The sequence below is a fragment of the Mytilus edulis genome, chromosome 4 (assembly GCF_963676685.1).
Source record: "Mytilus edulis chromosome 4, xbMytEdul2.2, whole genome shotgun sequence".
Taxonomy (NCBI): Eukaryota; Metazoa; Mollusca; class Bivalvia; order Mytilida; family Mytilidae; genus Mytilus; species Mytilus edulis.
The window spans coordinates 38,444,816-38,470,944 of NC_092347.1; the positions used below are offsets into that span (position 1 = coordinate 38,444,816).

At 31.4% G+C, this 26,129-nt stretch overlaps 1 protein-coding gene across 5 annotated transcripts; it reads right to left on the minus strand.

The window, feature by feature from the left end:
- On the minus strand, positions 1–25,422 carry LOC139519659 (lysyl oxidase homolog 3A-like). Of its 5 annotated transcripts, none has more exons than XM_071311867.1 (11): positions 24,664–25,103; positions 24,222–24,239; positions 11,023–12,086; positions 8,814–9,443; positions 7,260–7,430; positions 6,813–6,969; positions 5,953–6,093; positions 5,359–5,476; positions 4,230–4,387; positions 3,644–3,738; positions 1–2,062 (listed from the first exon to the last, which is right to left on the minus strand). In XM_071311867.1, exons 1-11 carry the CDS (start codon positions 24,935–24,937, stop codon positions 1,937–1,939), a joined length of 2,952 nt encoding a protein of 983 aa, XP_071167968.1. In that variant the 5' UTR covers positions 24,938–25,103; the 3' UTR covers positions 1–1,936. The 5 variants fall into 5 exon arrangements, with proteins under 5 accessions (XP_071167968.1, XP_071167969.1, XP_071167970.1 ...); XM_071311868.1 differs by having other exon boundaries at positions 8,814–9,440; positions 24,664–25,087; XM_071311869.1 differs by lacking the exon at positions 24,222–24,239 and having other exon boundaries at positions 8,814–9,440; positions 24,664–25,422.
- Between the last annotated feature and the right edge of the window lie 707 nt (positions 25,423–26,129).

Consider the following 26,129-nt stretch of genomic DNA (forward strand, 5'->3'; position numbering starts at 1 on the left):
TTTTAAAGTCTGTAAAGCCTTTTATTGTAATAAATTGTTTTCTTATCAGTTTACAAATATATAAATATAATAACTTCTGAAAATATTAGTTTTTTTGTCACAAAACATACATGCTTCATTACACAACAATAAAAAAGATAATATCATACAGTTTCACATAAATGCTGACTCTGTTTCATGTAAAAGCTATACAATACGACATTTATACAAAATGTTCAACATTCATTTGATACAATCAACACTAAACATTTATCAGCTTAAAGCAAAAATATTACATTTGAATAAAGAAGTTTCAAATCTCAGGTTACGATCAAAGTCATTCACACTTTAAAACACAGGGCATTCACAGTGTGAAAAATCGTCTGTTGAATATCAAGTTTTAGGAAATTTTACACTAAACAAAAAACAAAAGAAAAATATTACTACAAGTTTCAAAAATGTGTCATATATTTTACTTTTTAAAAGTTGTAATATAAAAAACAAATCGCCTTAAAATTATAGAATTTAAAACTCCTTTCTAATTGATCATATTTTCTCTTAAACATTTAAAATATCTATAAAATGAAACGTCACGAAGGTGACATTTACTAGTTGTTAGCATTCAAAAAGGATTATTAAAAAGCTCAGTTTAAATTAACAGAATAAAAGTATAATGTTACGAAAGATCCCGAATAAAATCTTGATTCTTAAATGGGGGAACTTAAGAAACTTGGCTTCAACTTGAGAAAAGAGTTAAATATGTCTACTATAAGAATAAATACTGCAAAAGGAATATCATAAATTTAAAACAACCTTGGAATTTTCTTCTTGGTGATTTTGCCGCATGCAAAAGCACACATATACTAACGAAAATACAAATAAATGATGACGAATAATTGTATAAATAGTTACCTACCATATCAATATATTAATTTATAGAAACTGGAATATTCAATGTATACTTTTTCGATTTATTTCATCCTAAACGATTTGCATATCCGAACCCGTAGTTTTTTATCCGAGTTGGTCCAGTAAAATCGGCAGACGTTATTCAATAATATATATAAAAAAAACGCCATATGACATATTACTTTAGCATCTTTGTTTGTATTGCCCGATGTAGAGCCCTCTTTTTTTTTCTTATATTGTGTATATCAAATATAAATTTATATGATAAGAAAGCTTTAAATAAGCTAATTGTTTTAGTCAATATTACGGCTTAAAAATACAAATTCCCACATACATTTTATGGTTTATGTCATTTGAAGTAATATCTCTTTTTTTTCAAATACCAATATACCGTGGTGCTCAAATAAAATCAAATGTATAATGGAAAAATAGGATAGAAATGGTCCCTTGAAATGGAACTTTATGTCATATATTTTTTTTTTCTTAGGTTGCTGTTTCATAATATTCCTACAAAATATAATAACTATTGTTATATAATTTGTTTTCCGTTTCGAGGCTATTGTTTTATAAATTAATTTATATTATATTATATTAACTTAAATATTAAGAAATACATATAGAGTAATGAATAAATGTTATTTATGAACAATTCAAAATGTCAAAAATAGCAATTTGGATATTATTCATTACCAATACATTAAAAATGCAACACATACAATCACATGCAATGATAGAAAAACATGATGTGGTTAACTTCAAATAAAAATATGTGAGTACACAATTTTAAGGTGGTCATAAGATTTAACATTTTTCCTGATTTTATAAAAATAATATTGAATACAGTACATTAAAAATCATTTGATTTTCGAGAAAAAAAATATATATGGTTACATTTTGGTGTTTGTTTACAAACATGTCAAGTCTTTGGTAATAATGAAAGACAAAGCAGAACAAAACAATTTGATTGTAACATCACATTAAAGTACAACTCACAAAATCTGGACAAGTTGTACAAACAATGTCTAAATACAAAAAATACGAACGTTTCTCACAAAATACTATGTAATTTACAGTTTGTTATCCTTGCATAGTATCCTGAATAATGTAGATCACAATTCATACCATTGTTTTCAAATGAAATCTCAGGTACGAACATACTCGGATTTACTTCAAGCTAATAAAAAAAGTACATGTATTATTATATCGTGTAAAGACTGTAAAATATAATAGATGAGATATGAATTGTATGTTTGTAAACTAAAGGTTCATTAGATGGAAATCCATGATACAAAAATCTTTTTTAAATCGACTATTTCCAGCGAAATATTTCCTAAATCAAAAAACCAAAAAAGATATTGAAAATGAAAATAAGGACAAAAATGTTATCTGAAAATGTTGAAATAAAAAAAAATCACAATCTTTAAGTAAAATTGGGTCTTTGATTAGTGAAATACACTTGAACAGAGGTACATGTATTCAATTTTAAATAAATATAAATAGTCTTAAATAATTACTAATCAGTTGTTTGTGTCTGTGTGTGGGTTTTTTTTTTAATTATTTTTGTGTGTTTGCTGTCTCACTTTCCCAATACAAGTTCACATATCGTTTTATTCACATCAAAATTTAAACACAGAGAAAAAGAGTGCAGAGTATGCACTAAACTCTACGATAATTTTAAAAGTCAGAAGTGTGACTTGTTTTCATTTTGTTCAAAGATCTTTTAATACAAAAGACTATAAATTTCTTTCACATTTTTATCTTGATTTTAATAATTAAAAAACCCAATATAAAGAAATGTCGTTATATTGATAGCTGACTAAGCTAATTAAAAACCATAAAAGAAAAAAAACGAAATTATCTTTCAATCTCATTGCGTAATTGTTAGAGAGTAAAATAGGAAGAAAACATTATCTTAAAAGAGTGCACGGATCAAAGTGACTACAAAGCCGTATGCAGATCAAGATTGTTTTTTTTTATCCCTGACCTGAAGACCTATATATGTGTTTTAAAAGACAGAAGATAGTGCCCACAAAACAAATTTAAATGAAATTGTTCGTTACGTGCAAGATCATTTCGATTATAAACTACGCTACCATTATTAAGATTGAATTTGAAACCGTTTGACTCATTGCATGACTTTGTCAAACCGTGTATCTCTTTTACAGAATATTATATTATATTTAAATGATATAGGTCACGTTGTGCTCATAATAGTCTTTCCCTTTTCTAGTGCAAAGTACAAACCAAATTAAAATATTTGTTGCGTCGTTTGCAATGTCAGCAATTAGGTTAAAGACTGTAATTTTAATTCATACAGAGGGAAATATAAAGCCACTATTTTGAAAATTACAGATATTTGAACATATTGTTTACTGTCAATAATACTTTTGAAAGGGAAAACTACAAAATGTCTTTTTAAGACATAAAAGACAAACCAAAAAAAATAACATATTGTGTTTCATATCTGATTTATGATACCGACAGTTTGAAACATTAGAGTATCAGAGACATTATATGAGTGCTTCTCGCATTTTTTTTTATGCATTGTGTTGATATGGGCACTTTTCTATAATATTTTTTTTGTTTTATAGTTTTCTGTAAAAAAAACAAACGACCCACATACTAATCCTTAACTATTAGGTGACGTATAGTGGTTAATTTCTGTGTCATTTGTTGGTCTCTTGTGGAGAGTTGTCTCATTGGCAATCATACCACATCTTATTTTTATAGTAAGTATAAAAGTACTTAGTAATACCTTAAATTTAAAATTTCCTGGTTTTAAGTCAGTAATATCTATCCATTGGCAGTCTATATCAGCCATATAGTTATCTGAACATCCTACTGATATACCTACAAAATAAACAAATATTTTAGAGATAGTTGCTTGATTGTTGCATGCTTAATGTTCAGTGGTAAATATTTCATGCCTATTCAGGACAAAAAGCTATAGACAAGTCTGAAAAGTAGAATGACAGGAATTCAGTGCGGGTAATTTAGACGATTACCAAAATATAATTGTATGTTTGATTGGAACCTAAATTTTGACTTTTAATACTATGGACCTACAAAATACTTGTTGGAAAGGTTCTTTGTATAATTGTTACTGCAAGGTTTTTCGTTAATTGTTATTGGAGCTTATTTTAAAAAAAGATATTTCATAATGACTGTAAACACGAGAGTGACATACAGCTCAAACATTTCCCTTCACCAAGGTATTTAGAATTACGAATATGTCAAAGTACACGTATGTTCTGCATTTAAAAACATTTTCCAAAGTTTTGAAATATTCCCCATCTTTCAATTAAATAACGTCCCTGGATGTACAACAATAAAACAATTACCTTGTTCGCCATATCCTTGGCAACTAAATTTAGGATGTACACCTCTGTCGCAGGCAGAATCTTCTAAACAAAAACTAGCCTTTAATCCTTCTGCTACGCGATTACCATTCAAATCAGTGATGTCATAATGAGCAAATATTTCCATACTATGGTAATGCCTATAACCAAAACGTAAAATGGTTAAATGTTATGTAGAGTTTGAACAAAATAACAAAATCCGCAGTAACATTCTAAACTATGAGCAGAATTAGTTTTTGTGGTGACGGAAATTGTTATTTTCGCGACGTCAAACTATGACTTATTGGGAAAAGATTTAGTTTTGGACTGGTTTTTATCATTCAAACTTGAAAACGAGTTCATGGACCCCTCTGTTTTAAAATGCTATTTGGTTTGATTACGTAAGAAGATTATATGTTTAAATTTTTCATGAAAACGTGAATAGTGCAATTTTTTAAAATTTAATAAATATGCAGCAAAAATGGCGTTTTTCTTCTACATTCGTGTTCCTTTGATAAATATTAGTTATTTGAAAAACAAATTGCACAAATTTAAAGGACATTTATATGAAACAGAATTTACAAATAATTTAACAAAAAAAAAAGCTTGTGTTTATCTAAAAGTTAAAAACAAAAAAAGTTATGTACTTCTGTCAAACGTCCACAAATCCAAATTTTGAGCAATTATATAAAATTTAGACCTCATTTTACTCAAAAGTAGCACATGAAGGTATGTTTTTTATTACATATGTAATCCAGCAAAAAATAGCCTATATGCAAATTGTCAGCAAAATTTCAAAATGGGATCGGGCATACGATACAGTTACAGGGAACGTAATGACGTTGCTAACGTAAATTGTTATTTTCGAGACGTCGATCCATGACTTATCTGGAAAATAATCAGTTTTCGACTAATGAAAATATATTTTTTTTACATTCGTGAACATTTGATAAATATATAAAATTTGGACCTTATTTACTCAGAAAGTAGCACATGAAGGTATATTTTTTATTACATATTTAATTTCATCAGGTAAAAAAAGGCCTATATATATATGCAAATTGTCAGCAAAATTTAAATATGTGATCAAAACTGTATCGTATACCCTTAAAACAGGTTTTACTGTACTTACATATGACATGCATGCCATTCCCAATCAGCACGAGTACTTGTTGGTTTGAATTCAGCTGTACCTTTATTTTTAACAACGCTGGAAAATCTTAAAAGTCTTCGTGTGCTTGTTCTCCAACCTAAAAAGTTAAACAATAATAGTTTCTGTATAATTGTTTCAAAGGGCCAATGCTTTCTTTTTAACCTACGACAATTTTTGACTCAGAGGGGTCTTTGTGAAAAGCTACAGTAACTTACACAAGCTTAATATTGCCTAGTAGGGTCTATATATGCTACATAATTTGCAGTTTTTTTAATACCCACCGTGCGAGGGCTGTATAGCCAGTGAAAGTCGTTAAAATCTTCCATTATCATTTGTATTTTTACGAGCACTATTTATTCTCTTACTTTATTCACCATTGATATAAAAATAAAAAAAAATAAAAAAATATTATACCCCCCTAAACCTGTACTAAATAGAACATGTGAAGAGAAAGTTGATGAATTGGTATCATACGTTTTAATCACTTTAATCATGACGGAGAAGTTGATGGATAGATTGTTTGGTTTTTGAAATATTGTCATTATTTGATACATGACTTTTGAAAATACATACGTGAACTAGTTCTTTTTATTTCATAAGCTGATTTAGCTAAACAATTTTCTTCCATAGCACATGTTAAATAATACATGTGCCTGTCTTGTAGGAACGAAGTTGTTTCTACCATATATGTGCTGGGCTCCAGGTCTGGCAAGTCTGTCAATGGTAAATAGAACAATTAATTAACAATCTTTCAAAAAAAATCTTTTTCTAATAAATATTCACCAACATCGATCAAAAACTTTAATTAAATGTTGACTGCATATTTATTATAAATAATTATTACTTTTCATGTTGTTCAAAATATAACATTTTCCAGATGGTGTCTTTTGGTAGTTTGCAGTATCAAAAAATGTATGTACGAAGCGGGTGTATCCTTAGTTGGCCTTGACTTATGCGTTTTGGTTCGAACCATTTTACAGCAGTAAAATTACCATATGTTAAGAGTTTGCGTCTAAATTTGATACTAATATTATATAGATGTCATATTTCCATTATTTTGCAGAAGTAAAATACATATGGTTATATCTGGTATTATTATTTTGATGTGATTTTGTTGGGTATGATTTTTAATCCCATATAGCAATGACAATAAAAATTATAAAAGGCAAAGCGATTGTTTGATAACATATTGTTTTCATTAATTCTTGAATCAAATCACTCCGAATGGTGCTTCCAAGCCAAGGTTATTGGTTGTGTTCTATTTTGCCAATGGTTAACTTTTGTCGTACGCTTGTCGACTATATGAGTTTTGATTTTTTCTCTTTTGTGCACATTCGTAGGACATGAATAACAAATAATATTCTGTTGCATTGAAAAGTCTTAAAACAAAGAGTCCTTTCAATTTCACAAGAAATCATTAAATCAAAATTTACTTTTAGAGCAAACAATAGCAGCAACAGCATCCGACCGGCCACACTGTACCATGCCATTGTGTTCTTCCCAAGTACAATGACCTAAGGTCTTCTCTGTTCCTTTACATCTTACACGAGAGTAATATTTCTTCTGATATTTTCCTCCAAATTGAGATGTCTGTTAACAAAGTAATAAATGTTTAAAACATTCTTTAACAAAAGGCAAAATCAAAACCTCAAACACAACAAACAATTGGAAATCAAGTTCCATATTCCATACTAGGTAGATGCATTTTCTTTTCGCAGTTGGAAAATCGATAACAATATATTATTGCTACGTTCTTTATGAGGAATTTCAGTAGACTTTTTTCAAAGTCAATTTATTTTAAATTTTAGAATTTAGCTCTGTTTTCACTTTTCTTTATTGCGATTTTATTTTCTTTGTTTCTTGTGTAAGAACAATTATACCTTAGCGGCTTGCATTGCATATCCTACTCCAAAATGTCTGCATGCTACCATTGCTTCCCTTATTGACCAGTGGTCACCACAGATAACACCCCATACATCTTGATCCGGTGGTAATACTTCAATTCTTCCGTCATTGTTGTGTCTGCCTCCAGATAACTTGACCTGTACCCTCTAAATAAAACGAAACAAATAAATAAAAAATTGCTACGGTTTGAAAATAAAAGTGTATACTTCAACATCTATCTATATGTACTAAGATACTAGTAGTTAGATTGGTAGACATTGGAAAGGAAAGGGATGCTCTAATTACACAAGATACTTCTAAAACAGGCGTCATTTAAAAGCAAGCTAAAAGATGCACGTAGGTCAAAGGCGTCGACAATGGAGGTTCTTGTATATTCTCTGATAAGACGAATTCTATCACAAAATGTAAACAGGTTCATTAAATTAGAACACAGTTCACACACCAAAACGTAAGGGCATTGTTACAATTGTCTGTTGGTACATGAAAGGACGTGTATGAATTCACGTAGTATCATTTGGTTCATTTGTAATGTAATGTAAGTCATGCATTCTGAATTATTTCAAAGGAACTATAATTGATTACATAACTAATCAATTGTTACAAAACAGTGTATCATGTTTCTTTCTGCGCATTTCTTAATTTTTTGCATAGCAAGCATTCACCTCCTAGTATACCAATATAGTTGTAGTATGTAATATATTGTTACGATCTAAGCAATATGTACATTATATCATGGGTCACAACAGTAGAAAAATCAGGTTACATTTGTTTCTGGTAATTGTACTGCGTGAATCCTGTTATAATGATGTAGGTGCATATGTTCTTGTATCTGTTTATAGTTCTAATAATATCTAATATCAATAAAATATCTACTGTTAATAGTTATCAACTATAACTTTCTCGATTAGTCTTAATCAGGATCTAGAACACTCAAAATGTTGACAGCGAGTGAAACTCAGGAGTAGAAAAATCAAAATGAATTTCAGCTATCAATTCAATGCCAAAGGTTGATTGAAGATATTCCACTTCAATTTACACTACTGCATAAATGGTACATTCAGAAAGTTTATACTTGTATCACCTTTTTGAAACATATATACATGTATACTGAATCTCGGCTAATTTTTTATGTGAAAATAAATGCTCTATGAGAGTTGTCTGTATACTTTTGTTTTTCATGTAAATCTTTATTACATATAACACATTTTTGAAACATAGATACTGAATCTAGACTTGATTTTTCTGTGAAAATGAAATATATTTGAGAGTTCTCTACTTTCTTTTTTCTAACGAAACATCTAATTGATTGCTCTGCTACATTTAGCTTTGACATTGACAAGTTATAAATGCAAATAGGGGTATGGAGGATATGGATACAAGCAATAAACTTTAAAACATGCAAGGAATCATGCACTTTTTATGATAAATAAACATATCTTCCTATATAATTTAAGAGCTATAAAACTAAACGGACGCGTTTCCATCATTTTTGTTGTTTCTCTGGGAAAGTTTTTGTCGTTATATAATACCTTATGTCTGTTGTCAGCTCTGTTACCATGCCCATGACGGTGTGCATGAAAGCCGCTAGGAAGTCCAGTGTTTACAGAACTGGTACCAATTCTCTCGTTTACGTTATTTCCTTGGTTTGTGTTACCACCTTCAGGTACATTTACCAGTGTCCTACTTGGACTGCTGTCCAATGATACAGAAGGATCGTCATCTTGTACAATTGGCCTCGGGTTGGACTGTCTATTCTGTTGACGAATAGGGGCTGGTGTTGTTGTCGATTGTCCCAAAATTTGTCGACGCATGTTGATGTATTCACCTCTGGTATATTTTGTCGGTCGTTCGCCTGGTTTTGAAATCATGAACTTTCCATCTCTTAATTTCAACACCCATAAAACAACCTCCCTGTCCAATACCCATGAACCAACAGACAAAGCTGGTAATCCATCTGCTCTATCGTTTACAGTGGATTGTCGTGTAACACGTCCTTGTGTTGTTGGTATTACACTTGTTGGTTTGGTTGTTGTCTTAGTGGTAGTTGTCGGGGTGGTTGTTGGTTTAGGAGTAGTAGTTGAAGTCGTTGGCCTTTTTGTTGTTGTCGTCATCGGTTTTTGTGTAGATGTTTTCTGTGTGGTTGGTAACGGAGAGGTCTGCTAAGGAATGAAGACAACCATGCAGTTATATAAATTATGCTATAAATATAGGATTTATAATTGACAGAATGGAAAGCAGAAAAAGCTAGGAACAGAAAGAGATCGTTCATTGATCATTACTGTAAATTCAGAAATTATTGCGATGTTTTTATTATTGCAAAAAAGGTGACAGGGTTATAATCGCATTAATTCAAAGTCGCATTTTTAAGTCTTTTATATTTATAAAACAGAATTTTTCTCGGAATCTCAAAATTGCAATAATAAATGCACACAATAATTCTAAATAAACAGTATATATTTTCAGTTCGAAACAAGTGTTTAAATGTAGGTACGAGTATATATATTTTTAGATCTACTGCTACCTTCATATTTAACAGATTTTAAAAAGGCATCCTAAAGGTTATCGTACGGCCTTTACCAATGAACAAAACCTATACCGAATAGTCAGCTATAAAATGTCTCGAAATGACAAATTTAAAACAATTCAAACGGGCCTATTTTATCAACTGTATAATTTGATATGTTGCAATGCTTCGGAAATGAATGGGTTTGAATGTGTATATACAGCTAAACTTTATTTTATCCAGTTCAAACGTTAACGCAGTGCTCTAATACTATAATAAGGCAAGCTTTGCATGCATGAGAATAATGGGAAAAGCTAACCTAAAAACTACATTCATGCGACATGCACTGTTAAATGATCATTCTTTCAATGCTATAAATATTTTAGATATTTAAGAAGTTTATATTGACATAACGTTTGTTATGCAGTGAGGTCTTTAGTTCTTATTCCTGTGGTATGTAGTGGTATGTAGTGAGGCATATATTACCAAGTAGCTATGTTTAATAAATGTGACAATTACGTTTTTTCAGGTGACCGTATTTGACAAAACTGTATTTAATGTGTAGTTCGTGAAGTCAAGTCATACAGCCTGGGCCGCCATTAGCTTTATGTCGCTAACATATCAAATATTTTAGCTGATGAAAGTATGAATGAAAAGTTATCTGCAATTGCGTGCTTAGAATATAAAACCGGCGTGAAAGTGGGCTGTGAATGAAAAGGTCTATTATAGCTATGCATTAACTTATATATTGTTAAAAAAAAACAGCGTCAAATGCACATTCATATGTTTGGAATGAAAATGCTCAGTGCAGGTAATATAAGTTATTCGTGATTCAAGGGGAATTTACTTTCGAACGTTAATTCTGCATGATGATCAATGCGTGAAAATAACACTAAAGGAAAAAAAACAATGTTTGTATACTAGATTGTTCGAGAAACGCGAAACTCTTTCAAGTTGATTTGAGGGAAGCTAATTGAAATTTAACAGCATATACAATTTGAATAAACCACAATTAATTTGATGCATGATCTTAAAAATCTGTTCTTATTTTTGAAGCTTAAAACCAAAATATTAGAATTCCAGATGTATTAGAATTTAGAATGTATTATGGAAATGGGGATAACAAAACTTAGGACCTTCTGTGCATATCCGTATGATAGCTAAATGATAGCTGATAGCTGTAGTTATTTATGTTTCTTTAGATGTAGTTACAACTATTCAAATACAAAACATACCTCTACATTAAATGATCTATTGGCCAGGTCATCCTCGCTTACTTTCTCTGTCAACAAATCCTGAACTTCTTCGTCAACCTCATTCTTGTTATCGTCTTCCGATTTAATGACACTATTTGCACCTTCTGTTTCTTCTAACACTATTGCAGGGTCGTCTGCTTTCATACGTTCGCTTCTTTGATCTTCTTCCGTCGTTTCGTCATCCTGAATATCGTTTGAAATGGGGACAAAAGGAGTTGTGATCGTTGGTGGTTTCATTATTTCGTGTCTCATATGGATATACTCTTCTTTAGTAACTGTCTTTGTAGACTGTCCTGGTTTAGCAACTAAGAAACCACCTTGTCTCAAAGGCATTACCCACATTTCAGTATCTTTATCCATTGTCCATTGCCCTATTCGCATTCTACGAGGCAAGCGAGCTGCTAGGAAAAATATTGTTGTACCAGGGTTTGGTGTCGTTGTCGTTGTTGTCGGCGACGTTGTCGTCGTTGGTGTCGTCGTCGTCGTTGTCGTAGTCGTCGTTGTGGGTTTAGTTGTTGTTATTGTTTTTACAGTTGTTGTCGACGGTTTAGTTGTCGTTTGTTTTGTCGTCGTAGCGGTTGTTGGAGATGTTGTTTTTCTTGTCGTCGGTTTATGCGTTGTTGTTTTTGTTGTCAGTCTTTCATTTGATGCTCCTCCATTTAGGTCTGACACTTCAGTTTGTCGGTCAATGGGAATATTATTAGCCTCATCTCCTAGATCTGATACTTGTGTTCGTATGTCAAGGGGTACATTATCGGCTTCGTCTCCTAGAAGCACATTGTACGGTTGCGAATTAACGACTTCAACCCTGTCATTGTTTTGAACAACAGCACTTTCAATTTCATTTTCAAGAATATTCGATGTTGGCGGTAACGTCGTTGGAGCAGGTGTTGGAATACTCAAACAGACAACACCTGCAGAATGTCTATGGCCTCCGCATGAATTCCGATGACGGCGATAAAATGTTCCCCATCCGGGGTTCCAACATGCTGAAATAGTTTGTTCAGACCCTCGGCAGTAGACATCAGCAAGCCATACTCTTCCTAAAACAGATAAATTATTGTGTCATAGGTTTACGTAGTCTAGTAACGTATATTCAAACATTTGAGATTTTTAGTATAATCTGTTAAAATGCGTTTGATAACCAATCCGTTTATATCTTTGAATGTTAAAAAGGAATGAAGCTTTAAGGAACAGCTATTGACAAAAATCATATTTTTTTTTATAAACGTTTCTCTTTTAAAAAATAATAAGCTTTTGTTTTTTCCCGGTAAATATTGTATTTAAATGTTTCGTTTGTGCGATTTGTTATGGATAATTATAAAAAAATATGTTAATGTGTTTGTAGACTAACTGCTTTCTTTTAATGTATCCAAGAGATTTTCAATATAAAACAAATATAGTTTGGCAAGATAAAGGGCCGTTATAACTAAGAATCATATACAACGGCACAATGTGTGAGGAGAAGTTATCAGCGACGTCACAATGAGAAAAGAGAAGTACGCAGTGACGTTACAATGTGTAAGAATAAGTTATAAGCATCGTTACAATAAATGAGGAAACATTATCAATCGTTATTTCGTCAAGCAAAAAAATGTCTTAAAAAAGGGTGGAAAGAACAGGAATATAACTATGGATATTATCAGGTTTTCTATGTATAGATATCGATAAATATCAGCGCTCACTGGCCAAAAAGGCTCACATTGCTGTTCGCGGCAAATATTTTACGATATCAATGTGTAGAAAAAAACGATAATCTATACGCACATGCACAAAAATTAATAATTCCATTGATATGTACAAATTCTTTTGAATTGTGACAATATGGCTCAGACCACCCACTCTTTCCATGATTTGCACATGTCTTTATAATAATTATTATATTGATACAGATCAAACGCTTGTAGTATTTTGTCATTGACATTGTTGTTAATCTTTGAACTTCGTATCATAATGCAATTCATTGTTGCATAACGTGACATATAGAGACAACTCTTTAAATATTTATAAAGGTGTCTTAAGTGGATAATAACTTATAAGAAATTAAATCTAAAATTCTATGTAAATTTCTCATTTACTCAATGTTCGGACCAATGTTCTAGCTCAATGTTGCACTTGTGAGAAAAGCAAAAACCGTTTACTCTACTCCCATAAATTTAAAAATATCATTTACTCGTTGAAAAGAAATTGGAATGTAAATAGCACAGTTTTCGGATTTTTTTAATATGATTGAGTATGAAATAAACATAACTTTGATATAAATATTATGTTACAAACTTTTATGCTATGTGTTGATTACGATCGAGAAAGTAGAAATGTTTTCAATATATTGCAAAATTCGATTTCGCGTCTGGCGTTAATGCGAATTTTAATCCTGGTATCTATGATGAGTTTATTTACAAACACTGGGTCGATGCCACTGCTGGTGGAGTTTTAATTCCTCGAGGGTATCACCAGCCCAGTAGTTCTGACATGAATTGTCATTGATAAACATGATAAAGTCATATTTATAAATTAACTGTTTACAAAACTTTTGAACTCTTAAAATACTAAAGGCTTTTCTACCTCAGTCAGGAATAGATTACCTTAACTTTATTTGGCAAAACTTTAAGGAATTTTGGTCCTCAATGCTTATCAATTTCGTACCTTATTTGGCCTTTTAAACTTTTTTGGATTCGAGCGTCACTAACGAAAAATGCGTCTGACGTTAATACAAAATTTAGTCCTGGCATCTATGATGAGTTTATTTCTAGCGTTCCTGTGTCGGTCATCGGGGATCTTCCAGTTAAAAAAATTGGCAGTCGCCTTCCGAAGAAGACAAAAATCAAAATGAGGATATGTTATAAGATTGTCAATGATATAATTATCCACCAGATTTTAAACGTGAATATAAGCAATTATAAGCCATGAAAATTCTAGCATTTATTTAATAAAAATGAATGTTACACACATTAATGCATCATAATTAGGCTGTTCACTATAAACTGTAAAAAATATGTTTAAAAAATATTTGCTTCTGACGCATCTATTCTCAGGTAAAAACAAAAATGAGTTAGTGTATTCTAGTAGAACATATAGTGAATAAAATGTTAACACTGCTTTCGGAAATAGGTCGTTTTGGTATAAACAAAAGCTTTTAATTGTAGCTTGCAAAGGCATCGACCTTCATTTTTTCTTATTCTGTATACGTTTTATTTTTTTTTCCACATTAAAAGACATTTTAAGATATCTTTTGTTTAATTTGTAAATTGATAAGTTCAGCAAAATTGTCAAATGTGTTTAATTATTTTTAACTAGGTACTTGTACAATATCTCGAAGAAGACACCAAATGATCTACTCCAAACGTCTTTATTATTCCTGTAGACGATTCAATCCTTATATGTTAAAATCATTTAGCTTGAACTGTAAATAGATTTATAAGAAAATGAATCTTAACATTTAAAGAACTACGCGATCCATTGTTTACAAGTGTTTATCTTTTTATGAAAAATCAAACAGTTAACGATTTGTATTATTTAAATATATTAGGACAAATACCATCTCAAGGGATTCATAAACTATCTTTAACATATGTTTATCAGTCTTAAAGGATTCTTGAACAGGTGTTGATAGTAAGAATCTACTTGACGTTAAATTAAACTGTTTGAGTTTAACCTCGATTATGTGACTTGATACAAAATTGTTCAATGAATTGTCCTTTAACATGTTAAAATGTTTTGTTGTCGAACTCTAGTATTATAAATGTGTTTTTCTCCAATGATAAGAGAATTTTCAAATGATTTGATTTTAAAAACTCGTTATTTGATAATTGACCGTTCTCTCCCTATATTTTAAATAAAAAAAGATCTGTGAAATTGGCCGGTCGGGATGAAGGGAAGTAAAATTGGACTGTCACTAGCAAAACGAGTGTAACTATGTTTTACAAGGGCAAACATTTAGCTTTGAAACAGGACATCATACAAATCTTTCAGATGTGTTGTATGTTTTTTGACGTGCAAAGTCCCGTCACCCACCAAGGCATTAGCTTGGACATCTTTATTTCGACCTGACGTGGCAGTGTACTTATAAATCCTCAATTTATACCTCTGTTGAGTTTAAACTATAGTCAGAACTTTGACATAATCGATGCAACGGGGCTTACTTGGGTCCAAAGAGTACTTTATATTCAATGAAAATGAAAATATCACATTATACTTTTATTGCATCATTTACGCGAATTTATTAATTTTAGTGTTTTTGGTGTTAAATACACATCTTCCTATATCTAATTAAAAACGGTGAAAAACGAAAATAATAGGTTCTTTTCTTTTTTAATATTATTTTAAACATAGATTACGTCTAAATATACTGTAGACTTTTAGAATAACATTATATCCGAACGTTTTGATGTTTTCTTTCGAATAGGAAAGCTATGTATAAAATGTACATTAGCATTTGATGCAATTAATAGAAACATTTATTTATTCGAAAAAAGCTGATGCTGGTAATCCAAACGATCAAAATAACTAAAACATCACAGATAACAGATTTATTGTTATCGAAATGCTTAAAAAATTTGGCATCTATCAAGGTTGAGTATCGTTAATAGTCGAATAATGCAAAATCATCAAAAACAATCAAAGAATAAACAATCATTGCTTTTAGACTAGACAGGTATAGGAATTATATAACATGGATGTTTATGAATTATACATGCACATGAACAGATATGTTTAATACATTCACCAGATTTTTGCATTAAGTTTAATCAATTAACAAATGATGAAAATGTTAAAAGTCTCAGTTTTTTGTTTAAGTGTTACGTAATGTATGGGGTGCGTTTTATCATACCAGAATTATAGGCAATCATCACAAATTAAAGGGAAAAAAGATAACATATTCTTTAACATCACACACAGTTTCAAGTTTCAACCGCCCTGTACTCAATGTTTGTCTCACTCAATGCGTTGTGAGAAATTTTTTGTAAATTGCGTGATTTTGATTACAACTAGTGTTTAATTAGTTATCAAATGTACCAGGCTTATATAATTTAGTACGCCAGACGCGCGTTTCGTCTACATAAGACTCATCAGTGACGCTCATATCGAAATATTCATAAAGCCAAACAAGTACAAAGTTGAAGAGCTTTGGGGATCCAAAATTCCAAAAAGTTGTGCCAAATACAGCTAAGGTAATCTATGCCTGGAATAAGAAAATCCTTAGTTATACGTGTAAAATATTGCATGCAGAGGTTCTTGCTATTCTTTTGGTGCCCTGATGGATTTACCGACTTTTATTGCACTTTTTAAAGTGAACTTCTTAGCGATGGTTCTTAAAACCAACAAATAATTTTCATTAATGAGAATTTAAACAGAATGTTTAATCTTACTTATGATTTTAGAACTTCTAAATGCATTTTTATGTTTATATCTTATCAAGTAATTTAAGTTATTGATGCAATGGTTATTTTGGTGTCATTTGCAATTCAATTTTATGATGTTTGTTTTCAACATGTTCTATTATATATAATCATATCAAAGAAAAACGAACAAATTAAAGAATGAAACACAAACAACAGTTAACAAAATACAACATCGAAATATATAAAATCAAAACCAAAATGAGGGGTGATCTCAGATGCTCCGAATGGGTAAGCATATTCTTCTTTGCATATGGCACCTGTAGTTTTTCTCTTACAAGTATTAACTCGGTGATAAGTCTGATATGCTGATTTCACATAAGATGAAAAGATGACGGCATTATTGCTACGACATCCGTCGTCATCAGTGAAACAGATATTTCATTACGGTGAAACAACTCATGATGGCGTCCGAAATTTTTCAACTTCACCCCTAGTAACCCTTCATGCATTGGTTTAATGGTTTCCTTGTAAGCAACAACCCTCTATCAATGAAATCATGATGAAAATGCAGCTCTGGAGTGTTAAACGGGATGTATATACTCCATACGCAGGCGTTGCTAGATCGAAATGGAAATTTCACAATTGTGAAGCCGAAATATTCTTGTTTGTCGTAAAGTTTTGTTATCAGCCAACGCAATATACTAATCCAAACCAATCTTACCATCACAAGATGTCTTGGATTTTGTTGGGTTTTCTTTTTTTGTATTTTCATGTTGTTGTGTCTTTTGTGTGTACCCCACATCTCCTTTTAATCATTCTTGTAATTATTCAAACTTGCTTTGAGCATCATTTATATAACTCCTATTTCCTCTAGGAACCTAACAGAGCAGACAAACGACAATTTTTTCTCCAGACAGGAACTAAAATTGCATTAAAACTTTTTAACACCCCCACCTGTGAGATTAGGCTCATTAAATAGTCAGCAATGTGGTACATAATTTTTTTAACGGATATAATGATGTGCATATGGCTCGTTATATATATCATAATGGTATCATTTGGGAACGTCTTGTATGATTTAAACTGATTTTAGCTTATTAACAATAATTTAGCCACCCTCCTTATCGCTTTCATTTCCTTAGCCATAATTTGCAATAATTAGCGTTAGTTATATCAGTTGTTTAATGGGTTAAACCCAAATCATCACATAGTTTGCCATTTAGAACAATGTTGAAGCTGTAACCTAGCATATCATCTCATCATATATACTCCCAATAATTGTGTCCTCACGCTGAGATATGTTTTATCCAACATTCTCTTCGTTTATTATATTGTCTTATACTATGAATATATTGCATTGTTTTCTTGTAAAAATTATAACACCTTATTCGCAAAAATAAAAATAGCTTATATTCGATAGAAGAATTAAAATGTATAGAAACATGTAATGCCGTTAGGTAGACAAACTTAGCTTACTTGTACTGAAACCTATGAATCCACTTTGTCTTATTTACTTCCCTTATCAAGCTTCACATGTTTTTCTCATTGTTGATTTTCAATTCCCTTTTTTTTTCAACATAAGATTTTCTCGCTTTTTCAGGTTTAGAGCACTACCAATGCAAAGTAGATACTAATGTTCGACATGCCTACACAGATATAGAACCTAAAATAATTTCGGTCTCTAATAATTTTGCCATATAAAATCAACGGAAAAGTTCAATATTGATTTATTAGAAAAGCCATCTCTACAAAAATACATAGTCAATACATTGGACAATCAATTAGAGATGACAGTGTTCCTTTACCGTAAAATACGATAAAAAAAAATACCCAATACCATATCAAGTTATCATTATGATTTCTTGATGCAATCTAACAATTGTTAAATTTTCAAATATGTTTGAAGATATTGGTAAAAAATGAAAATTATTAATACGTAACTTCGACTACTCTGTGCTGAGACTATGTGGATGATAGCTTCCGTCAAAAATGCAATAGGTCTTCCGGTTTGAAGACTTCAGTCAGATCCAGAACAGCAATAAAGGTGCTATTACTTTGCTTCGGAGTTCTGTCAAGTGTCTGTCTTCAATAGTGTTTTGTGTCAGAGATTAGTATATTACCATATCCTTACTTTTAACATTAAATGATTAACATTCAAGGTTATGCAAAGAAGAAGTATGATATGACGCTCTTTTTTTTTTATAAAACAAACGTTTTTAATTAATCAAATATTATGATTACATCTTACGTATTTTTTTTTACTTTACTTCAAAGAGTGCACGTACTTCAGTAAAGGGTAAAATCGTTGAACTACTTCAACGATAAATTGTTCATTTGAAGTTCTGCAAGTTTACATTTTAAGAAAAGTTCTTTTGGGTGGGTACTTTGATGCATTATGGGTGTTTTGTGTGTGTATCATCACATAAAAATTATATGACACGATCATATTTAAAAAAACAATGAATGCTTGAAATTTACCATCCAAACTGAGAGTATCACGATCACAAAATGTTTAATGAAGACGGTCTTTGAACAGGAAATATGTCATGTACAGTAATGCTCTTGATAAAGAAATATGTATGTGACGAGATTCTTAAAAACAGTTTATAAATTTTGTAAGTAATACCATAAGAAATACTTCAAATAAAAACTGTGTCATTGTCCTTGCTAAGTGACCTTTGTATGTCTTTGTGACATTGCGTCAATGAATCTAATTAACCAACAGTGGCACTGTGCCATTATCTGTCAAAAGATTCAATCATGGTAAATGAAGTAATTACCAATTCCATTCTTATAGAATAAGAAGATTTATAACACATAAAACGTAATTTATAGGTCACTAGTACACGAGTGAACTCATTTCAAAGAGTAGTACTTCAAAGTATTTGAAGAAATATACTAGAAAGACTCTTAGAACTAGATACTAGAACTTGGCTGCATGTTAGATCTCAATATTGCTAAAGAAATAAATTGGTATATCTGCATGTGTACTGACAACTGCAAATTATACCATATTCATTGGATTTCCTATAGTATTAGGAAATACAATGCGGCTGTGCAATGCGAGGTGATCATGGCGTTGCTTTAGAAGTCAGAGGACAAAGCACAGGTTCTAGCCACAATTGCGGAAAAAGAAAAGAATCAGGAACCATTGTTAGGTTGGTTTTCTGTATATATTCTATCATTTCTATAATTTTGAGGTTTTGAATAAGTTTGAAAAAGAATGTTTTCTTAGCAACACATAAATTCATTTTCGAGCTTAACTGATTACAAAGTTGGTATTTCTACCATTATATTGACGATGACAAGCATATACATACACAGATGAATGAACTAGTAAATGTATATGGTGTACCATGAAATAAATAACTCATAACAGCTGCAAACAATACCTCTCATATGATCATATAATCATACATGCAAGCTAGAAAGTACACGCATGAGCCGTGTGAATAACCACATCTGCTTGATGACAAATTAGAAATGCGAAAATGAATTTGGTTGTCGCGTGCAAGAATCTGTCCTGGTTGAATGTGCAACGAGAGCTGTCATCAAATTTAATAAGTTAATTTCACACGGATTTTATGACTAAAAGATTAGAAATTTAATATATTTGTTTTAAAAAGTTTTAATTGTTCACCTTTTGTTTGTATTTTCTTTCAAACATTTGCATAATTGAATTAAATTGAAAACCCGTATAATAAGTGACGGTAACGGGAAGGACACAATTGGCCACCTTAAGTAGTGTTAAACAATACAACTCAATAAACGTATTTTCGTATTTTGTAACACTTTGTTCAACGTCTAAAAAGTATAAAATAGGCAACATATTTATGGAGATTTTAGCTTAACTTGCGCTTTCTGATTGATTTTTCAGATCCGCCACTATTGCAGTTACCAATTGAAAAAAATGCTATATACTTTTTTTAATCCAGGTTTACATACGTATCTGTTTAATGAAACCAAGGATTTGTATATAGTAAGTCTAACTATACAAATCCTTGATGAAACGTTCATCAAATTTATAAATCGTTTATCCAAAAATTACAAAATGTGTTACATTATATTAAAACACGGAGCTGAGGTATTGAAGGAGTGCATATGCACGAGACAACTATCCAACAGTGAATACAAAACCAGGATGTGAACACTTAAGGTCACCGTATGTTTTGGTACATCTATTATAAATTGTAAACAATTACTATGAAGAAGAAGACAGCCAACAGGACTAGATAAGATATAAAACACAAACACAAACACATTAAGGAAAACATCGAATGCAGTACAAACTTCAATAACACTTATTTCGGAGGAAATGCAAGCGGACGTACACTGGTTTAGAAATAAACTTTCCATTAGATAAAATAGAATATCACACAATTTAAAGAATTGTTTTGCTGTTACTGAAACGTCATCACATAAAAAGAAAACGCAGTTTTATGAAAATGTATACTGCATAGACTTTACAAGTATTTTCATACAATCTAAACTTCGAGAAAATATGTTAAAACGGAAAACTGCAATTTACACATTAAAGTATAGTTTTGTAAATTGTATATCGCCATAACACTTGTTGTAATATTTGATAAAATGACCAACTCATTTATCAAAAGATAAACTAACATCTTTTTTGATTCATACATTAACCATGTTCACATATCAGAATAACTTCTTGTGCGTAGAGAGGTAAATACTGCATGCCATTGATCGATCCATCAACGTCTATTGAAATAGATAAGCAGAAAAGAACGGTCATGGAAGGTACCAAACCAGGCAAAAAAAAAACTAGAAATTAGAACCCGGATGATTAAAGTAAGAAGCTACAGACAGGATAATGAAAAAAAAACCCAAAAGAATACAACCAAACTGACGTCTCCCAAAATACGTAATGTCCAAAAGTGGGAGTACGCTTATCCTGTTCCATGCGATATCCGTCGTATAGCTCAATGGTATTATTCGATCAGTATAAATGATCGAGTATGCGATGACATCATTTGATTGTCATAGGAAATCTAATAGAAATTGCTTTAAAAAAGACTTGCGAAATCGAGAACCTCCCCTTCATTCGTCGGGATAAAGTTCACACACAAAAAAAACTATCTCAGTGTTAAAATAACTCTATAAAAATGAAAATGGATGTTGCTTTTTTTTTCAATGGCTTCTTTAAGTATACCCGTCGACGTATTGTCGATTTTAACCATCAAATGTCGAACTTGCATTAAACGTGATTGCAGGTATCAGTAACAGTTATACAGGTGCTGGCAATTAAACTATATAAAACAAACATGATTGAACAGAAATTCAGATTATCAAATAGTAAGTGGTGATTATGTATTAAGTGATGACAGATAAATATTTCTTTCCTAACCTTAGGGACAAAAAATATCATAAAGTCTGGCACATGGCATGCATCTCTACTGTTTACAATTCATACAAATCAAATGAAAATGAGTCGGTTTAGTTTCAATAAAGATTACCATCTGAAAGTTGGGTTACAAATGCACGCAAGCCTTTTTCACAATGCATTTTATGTCAAAATGTAGGTATCAATGGTATAGTTTTCCTAATAAATGTTTTAATTTACATGTTTGATATCTGTTGCTTTTTTCATGAAGTCATTATACTGTTCAAATATTCATTTTTGAATTATTTTCTTGTTATATTCCGTACTAACAAGAAACTCCATCAAGAACAAAAACAAGTATATGAAACCATCAAATTTAGGATGACATAACAGTGCCTGGCCATGGTAAGATTAGACTCTTCTCTAAACAAGGCACGCTAGGTTTTTCAGTCAATGATTTTTTTTTTTCCAAACAAATTTTCATTTATGTTTAAAATACTGTATAACCACAGAAAAAATGACCACTTCGCATCAACCTTGCATTGACTGATTGGTTTATTAAATTATTACTTCTACGTAAACTGATTGATTGTATACAACATCTAACCTCGGTCACTTACGTGCCCTCGGATAGATAACATATGCAATGTAATCTATACATAATAACATTAGCGGTACCATTTTTTCTGCACCAGATGCGCATTACGACAAGTACATGTCTCTTCAGTGATGCTCGTGGCCAAAATATTTGAAATCCAAAGCTTATATAAAAGATGAATAGCTATAACCCAAAAGTTCCAAAAAGTATAGCCAAATCCGTGAAAGGAATCGGAGCTATGCACGAGGGAGATACATTCCTTAATTAATAATAATTTCTAATATTTTGTAACAACAAAATTAATAACACAAAAAAAAATCCGTATTTTCATGCCAGTACCGGAGTACTGGCTACTGGGCTGGTGATACCCTCGGGGACTAACAGTCCACCAGCAGAGGCATCGACCCAGTGGTAGTAATAACATTAACGGTACCATTTTTTCTGCACCAGATGCGCATTACGACAATACATGTCTCTTCATAAGTTGTAGCCTACTGCACTCAAATAATAAGCATACACAATAACACAAAGCATAAAGTATTTACACGAATATCAAGTGTATATAATTGTCAGAAAATGATATACTAGTATGTCACAAAAATAGTTAACGTGAGTCATTTAGAATAAAATGCTAACGTGTTCCTATAAAAATCTGAAACAAGGACTAGGTTACTATGTCAAGACAAACTATGCTTCTATAAAGCTTTTATTGCATTTAATTAAAAAATCTTAAAAACCACATTAATCAAAGTTACTCACTTAACTAACTACGTGGTCATATAAAAATGAACAAGATAAACATAGATCACCAGAACCAGTGGCGGATCCAGCCATTTTAAAAAGGGGGGGTTCCCAACCCAGAGTAAAGGGGGGGGGGGGGGGTTCCAACTATATGCTCCCATTCAAATGCATTGATCAGCCAAATAAAAGGGGGGTTCTAACCCCCGGAACCCCCCCCCCCCCCCTTGGATCCGCCACTGCGAACCCTGCTAACTGATACTTTACTCTTAGTTTTCTTTGAATATACTAGTAATTTATTGTTCTATGTTCATTATTGTAAAACGAAAACAATGACAGCAATATTCCGTTTGAAAAAAACAAAATGCATTTTAAAAACGGAACAGTACCGTCCGTATCAATAAACTCTATAAAACGTTACAAACTCTCTTAAGTCTACCATATGTTTAGTTTAATAATTAAAATACTTTTGAAAATTATCTTATGAATTTATTGTACAACTGAATATCCCGATAACAATCATATATGAACTATATTATGCAACGATTTACATAAAAGCATAAGCTTTTGAAGATGAAAGCAAAGAACGTGAGCATCACTTACATCATTATTTAAATTAAGCGTTCCGTGACGTTTGTCTTTTGCCTTCTTTGCTTATACCCGGTTCCTATAAGTTAACTCCTGATATCAAAGAATGCAGACAGGCAGAAGATGGAAGCAAAATGTTACAAACCTATATATGTAAGAGGTACAACTGAGAGGTACAAACGCACTCAAATTGAAACTATAATTGTTTATATAGTTGTGCGCATGTTAAAAAAGCGTTTTATTTATATACTGATTATAATATTCTTTCACAATTTAATTATTATTTGACTGTATACTTTATAAATGTTGTATTACAAACAATGCAGTGTGAATGTTTTTTTTCCTTTCTTTCATTAATAAAAAGCATCGCTGTCATGTAATCAGTTTTTACGTCGGGGTCATCGCCTCTTTTATTGACCACTTCGCATTAGCCTTGCTTAGAAATTATTTTGGATAAGGCACATAAAAATAGCTTTCGTAGTTGCTTATTGACGCTTGCAGATGATACATTTATAACTAAAATAAGCATACACACAATATTGTTTTGTCGATATATACATGTACATACTTAAAATGGACTCGTCAGCTAAAACCAAAAGATTTCAAAATTAATAAAAAAAAAAAAAAGAAGATGTGGTATGATTTTCAATAAAACAACTCTCAACAAGAGACCAAATTACACAGAAAATAACAACTGTAGGGCACTGTTAAGCTTTCAAAAAATGAGCAAAGCCAGTACCGCATGAGTTCATTCAAAATGAAATTGACGTAAGTGTGTCTCTTGTTAATAAAAAAATAATTAATTTAATCTGTTAAAATGAAATTCACCTATTTATGATTTGTGGGACATGCAGTTATATTGTTTTACTTCATTTACACATTTGTAAATTCTTAGGTTTTATTTTATTTTTCCATTTTTTTTATTTTAATAGTCAATAATGATAATAAAAATAGTTATAACAAATGATATCAATAAAGACCAAGAAAATAATAAAAAAAAATAAACTCACTGCGTCCTCTACCGAATCTACTCCCATGGACATACTGCAAGGCTCTAGGGTACCCGAGCTGACGACAGACCACATGAGCATCTCTAATGTCCCAATTATGGTCGCAAATTGATCCCCATTTATTATCATGAAATACTAATACTGTTCCCTCACTAGAGCTAGATCCTCCAATCAAACGTATATCTCCTTCAGAAAAAGGATAACACTTAATATAAGTAATACTCAGGATAAAAGCAAACACGTTGATTAATTCCATTTTGATTGAATAAGACATAATACTTTTTTTTTTTAAATGGGGAGATCCGCCGTCAACTCCTTTCTCCTTCCTGCCTTGGTGTAAACCAACGTCTTAATGAGACATTTTACAGTATTTTAGTGCCGTGCATATGTCTTAATACAATATAAGCGCGTGCCACATGACCCATGATACGTCGGAGGTCATGGAAATTTAAAACGTTTTTTAACTTAAATTAGCAGTGTCTAAACACCTGAACTACTGAATAGATAGGTGTGCACAAAATGATCCGGAAGATTAACAAAACTTATCTAACTATTGGTAAATGATTTTGTTAAATAAAGTCATCAAAGACATAAAAGGTGTCAGTAAATCAAGACTTCATCTTAGTTTCCAATCACCACTCACAGAAAAATCTCAAATTCGTATTGTTTAAATCATAACTTTAACATTGAAACATTAAGACTTAAAATTCCTCTCTCATTCATAACATTATCTACACTGCTTATACAAGCAAAACTCTCAGGCGGAAACAACCAACTCGTCAATTTATAAAAATGTCAGATTCAGCATCTTGAAAACCTTGGAGGCGTTTTCGTGCACCTGCTTTTGCGATGTTGCGGTTATAAACTATAACTCATAACAGGAATATAAATTCCACGATGCACACTATGCAGTTTAGTATAACCTCGTAAAAAAAGACATGATGCAGTTTATTTATATATCACAACAAGACCCTATTATCCAACGATGTTTGTAAATTTACATAAGCGTACGTTGATCACTCTCATACTTAAAGGTATCTTTTGATTAAAATCATAAATAATATATAATAACTCGTAGGTAAATGTGAATTGGGGCACGAAAACTTCAATAGGGAAAGACAACTTTGATCAAATATGTAAATCCATACTTATTGCTATACTGATCAGTGTCTATTCTGTCTACGTGTCCTTATGTAAACTTGTAAGTGTTAAAAATGTTTTTAATTTGGTTAATGCTATACGCCTCTATGCAAGGGCAAAATGAGTAGGAAATATTGGTAAGTTCTCGATAAATTCTCTACGTTGGACTTCAGATCTATCAAATAGCATACCTTTATAATTTGCAATGTGTGAGGAATCTCTATAATGTTACTTGTTATCGAAATGGACGTCTCTACTTTATATTTCACAAATGATTATTAAAACATTAGCGAAAAAACTTATCATTTTTAAAGGGACGACTTTTT

Bases quoted from the DNA above. Each gene is read 5' to 3' on its own strand.
- LOC139519659 (XM_071311867.1), bottom strand. From the start codon at position 24,937: ATGTCTTATTCAATCAAAATGGAATTAATCAACGTGTTTGCTTTTATC. The intron at 9,444-11,022 runs GTATGTTTTGTA...TTCATTCCTTAG, and splicing joins ATAGATCATTTAATGTAGAG to CAGACCTCTCCGTTACCAAC. The intron at 7,431-8,813 runs GTATTATATAAC...CGTTTTATTTAG, and splicing joins GAGCTGACAACAGACATAAG to AGGGTACAGGTCAAGTTATC.